Source organism: Benincasa hispida, chromosome 12 (assembly GCF_009727055.1).
Source record: "Benincasa hispida cultivar B227 chromosome 12, ASM972705v1, whole genome shotgun sequence".
Lineage (NCBI taxonomy): Eukaryota > Viridiplantae > Streptophyta > Magnoliopsida > Cucurbitales > Cucurbitaceae > Benincasa > Benincasa hispida.
In genome coordinates this window covers 46,049,192-46,055,565 of record NC_052360.1, presented here as the reverse complement: position 1 = coordinate 46,055,565, position 6,374 = coordinate 46,049,192, and the positions used below count along the sequence as shown (strand labels likewise).

At 33.0% G+C, this 6,374-nt stretch overlaps 1 protein-coding gene across 1 annotated transcript; it reads right to left on the bottom strand.

Moving 5' to 3' along the window:
* Positions 1-4,925: 4,925 nt before the first annotated feature.
* LOC120092569 (FCS-Like Zinc finger 3-like) lies at positions 4,926-5,799 on the bottom strand. Its single transcript, XM_039050693.1, has 2 exons — positions 5,550-5,799; positions 4,926-5,437 (listed from the first exon to the last, which is right to left on the bottom strand). Exons 1-2 carry the CDS (start codon positions 5,669-5,671, stop codon positions 5,254-5,256), a joined length of 306 nt encoding a protein of 101 aa, XP_038906621.1. The 5' UTR covers positions 5,672-5,799; the 3' UTR covers positions 4,926-5,253.
* Positions 5,800-6,374: the final 575 nt, after the last annotated feature.

Sequence of the window (6,374 nt, the reverse complement as noted above, 5' to 3'; positions counted from 1 at the left end):
GTGTGAAATGTTGGATTGCTCAACGTCTCAAGAAGTTTGGAATGTTCTTATTGCAAGATTTTCCTCAAGCAATATGGCTCGTGTTCTTGATTTAAAAGGAAAATTGGAAGCAATGAAGAAGGGGAACATGAAATTGGAGGAATACTTTTAGAAAATCAAAGCCCTAGTTGATTCATTGAAGGCAACTGGTAGAAAAGTATCTCACAAAGACCATGTTGTGCATTTTTTAGCCGGATTGGGACCTAAATATGACTCTACAATGTCAATAATCATAGATAAGAATGAATATCCCTCATTACAAAGGGTTTATTCTCAATTACATCCCAAAGAAAATCGAAGTGAAAGACACAACTTGATTATTATAGATGGATCCACTCCTTCAGTTAATCTGACCACACAAAATCAATCAAAACAACCATCTTCTTCTCAGTTTCAATCCAACAATAATGTTGAAAGTAACAAACGCAGCAAGAACCAAAATGGGAAGCAAAACAAGTTTTGGAATAATAATGATAAACCTCAATGTCAAGTTTGTGGCAAGTTTGGACACACAACCTTAAAGTGTTATCTTCTTCTTGAAAAATGGTTCCATGGATCAACCTCAAGTCACAATACACAGAATGCTTCCTCGAATCATCAAGGACAGAATATAAGTCTTTCATGTGTCAATAATTTATCAGTGCAAAACGATTTCAACAGGGAAAATCAATGGTTTCCAGATTCTGGAGCTACTAATCATGTCACAAATGATGTATCAAATTTGAGTTTTGGAACTGAATATCTTGGGGAAACAACGTTGTTGAAGGCAATGGTGCAGGTTTGAATGTCTCTCATATAAGGAACTCTTTTATGCAATCTACTTTTCCTAATGCATATTCGGATACTGTTTTTCAGCTTAAGAATCTTCTTCATGTGCCTAAAATAACCAAAAACCTTATAAATGTCAGTCAGTTTACTAAAGACAATCATGTCTATTTTGAATTTCATTCTAATGTTTGCTTTGTGAAGGATCTCAATGGACAAACTCTTCTCAAAGGCAATCTTGTTGATGGACTCTATTGTTTTACAATGGAAAAAGCTAAGTCCCAAGGGATTTTCTCCAATCATAAGCCAACACCAAAAGATATTCCTCAAGTTCTCCATACATCAGTCACAAAATGTAATGGAAATCAGTCCTATGTTCTTTCTTTACTTGATATATGGCATAATAGATTAGACTATCCAAGTTTAAATACTATCAAGCATGTTCTTCACTCTTGTAACATTCCCTATCCCAATAAAAATACCTTATCTATTTGTCATGATTGTGCAATAGTTAAAAGTCATAATCTTCCATTTCTTAAACTACTTACTCAAAACCTCTACAATTAGTTGTAACGGATGTTTAGGGACCATCCTATCAAACTTCTAGGAATGGCTTCAAGTATTATATTAGTTTTGTTGATGTATTTTCAAGATTTACAAAGATTTATTTTCTTAGAACTAAAAATGAAGCTTTCAATGCATTCTTATTCTTTAAACAAACTGTGGAAAAACTTTTAGGTCATTCCATACTTCGTCTTCAAACTGATGGAGGAGGTGAATTTCGTTCATTCATCCCTTATTTAAAATCTCAAGGTATTCAACATCGAATGACTTGTCCTCATACTTCTCAATAACATGGTATGGTAGAGAGAAAACATAAACATATTGTAGTAACAGGTCTAGCCTTGTTATCTCTAAACCTTGACTTTTGGGATGATACTTTTTCCACTACAGTATATTTGATAAATAGACTTCCTACAGTAGTCCATCAACAAATATCTCCTTTAGAGAAGATTTTTGGCACTAAACCTAATTATTCATTTTTAAAAATATTTGGTTGTCTATGTTATCCATCATTGAGATCTTACAATAAACACAAGCTTGACTCTCGATTTACTCCATGTATCTTCTTAGGATATAGTTATATTCACAAAGAATATAAATGCTTATCCCAATCAGGAAGACTGTACATATCGAGGCATGTCATCTTTGATGAATCAAAATTTCCTACTTCATCTTTTCTTCAAAACAGTAGATCAGTGTCCTTTATACCTGCCATTTCTACAAACATTCCTATCCTACAACCCTATCAATCTTCAGCTAGCAAGCCAAACATGTCAGTTGTGTGTCATGTTATCAATGACATGACCTATCGTACTTCAATAAATTCTGGTTGCCCAGTGTCTAATGACCATCCATTACCCCATGTTCAAATGAAATACATAGCAGTCCCACGTCAGTGCTTTTAAATAATCCTCTTTCTTCCTCACCTAATGATGACAACTCTTTACCAGAGTCTTCTTCTGTATCTCCTACTCAAAACTCATCTTCAAATAGTGTGTAATCCCCTTCGTCTGTTCCAAATGAAAATGAAAGATCATTCACTCATGCACCTTTATCGAGCTCTTCCTTAGTTGTTAATCAGCATCCAATGGTCACGTGGGGCAAGAATGGGATTTTTAAACCCAAAATATTTGTTGTGGAGTATGTTGAAGAAGAGCCTCCAAATGTTAAAGAAGCATTAAAATGTCCTCATTGGGTTCAAGCTATGACCAAGAGTATAAAACCTATATTACTAATGACACACGGTCTTTGAAGTCTCAACCTTCTGATAAAAAGGTAATTTGATATAAATGGGTTTTTAAAATCAAGAGAAATTCTGATGGCTCTATTGCTCGATATAAAGCAAGGCTAGTTGCTCAAGGATATAATCAAGTTGCTGATCTTGATTATACATAGACGTTTAGCCTAGTTATAAAACCTATAACTATTATAGTGTTATTTACTTTGCATTACACCACTATGGATGGAAATTGAGACAAGTTGATATTAATAATGGTTTTCTTCATGGTATACTAGAGGATGAAATGTACATGACTCAACTACTAGGAATGATTTGATAAATCAGTCCCTATAAAGGTATGTAAACTCAGAAAAGCACTGTATGGTCTAAAACAGGTTCCTCGTACTTGGTTTGATCAGTTAACATCTTTTCTTCATCAGAAAAGGTTTAAAAATTCTAAAGTCAATTCTTCTCTACTAATTTATAACAAAGATGAGGTATTCTGTTATATTCTTATATATGTTAATGATATTGTAATTAGAGGAAGTTTATCATCCTTGATTGATAGATTGATATTTGAATTAAACAACAAATTTTCTCTCAAAGATCTAGGTTTACTGAACTATTTGTTGGGAGTTGAGGTATCATATCCTGAGTTTGGAGGTCTGTTTCTGTCACAGAAGAAATATATATCAGATCTGTTATACAAAGCAAAGATGTAAGATGCAAAGCTTATAGTTACTCCAATGGTCAGTGGGTCTGTTCTATCAACATTTAATGGTGAAAGATTTGATGATGTAGAAGCATAGTTAGAACTTTGTAGTATGTAACCTTAATAAGACCAGAAATCTCTTGCAGTGTAAACAAAGTCTGTCAGTTCATCCACTCTCCAAATCGTTTTCATTGGCAAACTGTCAAGTGTATCCTAAGATATTTAACAGGAACAATTGATCAGAGACTATTGTTTGAGAAGCCAAAAGACTTTATTCAAGAATTTGTTGATACTGATTGGACCTCATATCCAAATAATAGAAAATCAACTTATGAAGTTTCTATATATTTTAAAGAAAACTTGATTTGATGAGCTTCAAAGAAGCAAACAATTATATCCAAATCAAGCACAGAGGCAGAATATAGAAGTTTGGCTCTTGCCTTAAGAGAACTGATATAATTAAATTCATTATTCACATACTTACATATTCGATTATCACAACCTCCAACTCTATGGTGTGATAATTTGAGTGTTGTTCACTTAAGTGGAAATCCATATCTTCATTCTCGCATAAAACATATATATTTACTTTGTTTGAGATCTTGTGCAATAAAAGAAGATCAGAATTCAACCTCTTCCAGCTAGTGCTCAAATTGCATATGTCTTCACCAAGCCTTTTATCTCCTACTTCTATTATGAAACAAGCTCAATATGTGTTCCTCCCAACCCAGGACTTGAAGGAGAGCTGATTTTTCTGTACTTTATTTGCTGTTACAACTGATTCATTAGTTTTACATTTTCTTGTAATCAGTTGCATAATTTGTTTATTTTCTTTTCACAGTGAGTTCTCTATATAAGATCACTGTGGTAATCACTTTAATCACCTAAATAAAAATGCACTTTGTGATCATATTCTCCATTGTTAGAATTATGTTTTGTTTAGAATTCTATTACTAAGAAATACAACATTTTAAAATCTAAAAGTTAAATAAAAACGAAACCCAAAACTAGAAACGAAACCCAAAACTAGAAAGTACACATATATATACATACATACACACATACATACATATATATATATATATATATCCCTTTTAAAGGACAGAAGTTCATGTTCAGTTTTTTGGGAAACAGAAAAACAAAAGGAACAGGAACGAAAATGGAAAACGAAAAGTTACTAAATAGAATCTAGACTATCCGTACTGTATTTTCAAAAAATAAAATTACTTTCACCATTTTTTTGATTCAAGTTTGAACATTCTTTTCTTTTTTCCAAGATCCAAATGGATTGAACAATCTATTATACTATTTTTCTGAAATATATTTTATTTTCTTCATTATAAATAGTAAAAGAAAAAAAAGCCAAACAAACAATGTTATGAAAATTTTATATAATTCATTAATTTGAATAAAATAAAAATCAACCCATAAATAAATATATCTTTTCTTGAATTAAAAAGTTTAAAATATAAAAAGAGAAAAAAAAAACCCACAAACCACCAGGTTTTAATTGAATTCCAAAAATATAAATAAAAAATATAATTAAAATTAAATAATCAGAATTTGCAATAATGTATCCAGTTTAATAATTCCCAAAGCTATAATCTTGTAAAATTTTCAAGAGAATTTCCATGGCAGATCATCAATTTCTTTTCCAGAGAATTTAGTAAACAGAGTAATATGAATATCTCCATAAACCCAAAAAAAAAAAAAATGTAAAAAGTAAAAAGCAGAGTAAAAAGATTGAAGCAGAACAGTTGATCTGTATAGTGTCTGCCAATCAAATCTTCTTCACAATAAGAGATTTCAAATCTTTTCTCAATCTTCATTGTTCTCAATCTGAATCTCTTTTCCTCTCATTTGATTTTTTTCTTTTACTCTCCCCGAAAATTTCTAGGGTTCCGTTTTTCCCCCTAATTTTTTTCCCTTTTTCTCAAAATTCCTTCATCCAACTTCACGCCACTGCAACTGTATCCGTTCGTACGTTCTTCTTACCAGACGCCGTCGTTTTATCTGCCAAAGGCGCCGATGAAGACGCCGACGCCGACGACGAAGAGATTCTCCAGCTCTTCTCTTGCGCTTCGTCGAACTCAATCTGTTCTTGCCGGCACTCTTTGCTACAGAACGGCGTGTTTCCTCTGAAATCCAATCCAATCCATCAGTATTAAAACCACACAAAAGAAGGGACAAAAAAACCCTAGAAATTGAAATCGATTTGCGATGAATCGAATTTGAATCTCAATCACTCACCTGTACATGAAAATGTCTCGATTGAATCCGAGCGGCCTCCGGCAGAGAAAACAAGCTTCAAGAAAATGAGACTCCCGCCTGTGATCCTCACCGCCAGCGTGGTACCGCATTCCGGTCCTCATAGAGAAAAAGAATTTCAATTCGAAGTCGATCGATCTGTGGGAAAAATGAGCGAGTGCGCCGAGTGTGAGAGAAAGATCGGAGATCTCGGAGCCCTTTTATAGTCGCCTGAATCGGTGAGTATCAATCCACTACACCGCAGTAACACAGGAGTTCCGTGAGCTCGATATAAATACTGATATTCTATGACGTGGTGGTAGTTTATTCGTTGGCAAAACCGAAACTATCGTAAGGTGCGATGTAGTGGAATTATATTAGTATTGTAATTAAAAACGTTATTTGTACTTGATTAAAATCCAAGTGGCGTTTATCTAGATTCCCTTGGAGTTAATCTATTAGCACAATGCATGTATCTATTTTCTTAAAGAGTAAGGGGCACAAGAAATTTAATATTTGGTCCTTCCTTTGTCTATTAATTTCTAATCTACCACACTTTTTTTTTTTTTTGTTATTTACCCATTTATGGATCTTTCGAACCAAGTTTTGCAACCACCATCCTAGAATATAGCATTAACGAAGAGAAATAGTGTAATGAAATTATGATGTTTGTTCAAAAGAAACCAAAACAAAAAAGACAGATAAAGATGAAGTTTAGATAACACAAAGAAAAAAGAAAGTGTATGTAATCTTTTTGATGAAGATATCAAGAGAGAATAGATAACAAGTTGCAATCACATTGTATATAAATGTGACACATAATATGAT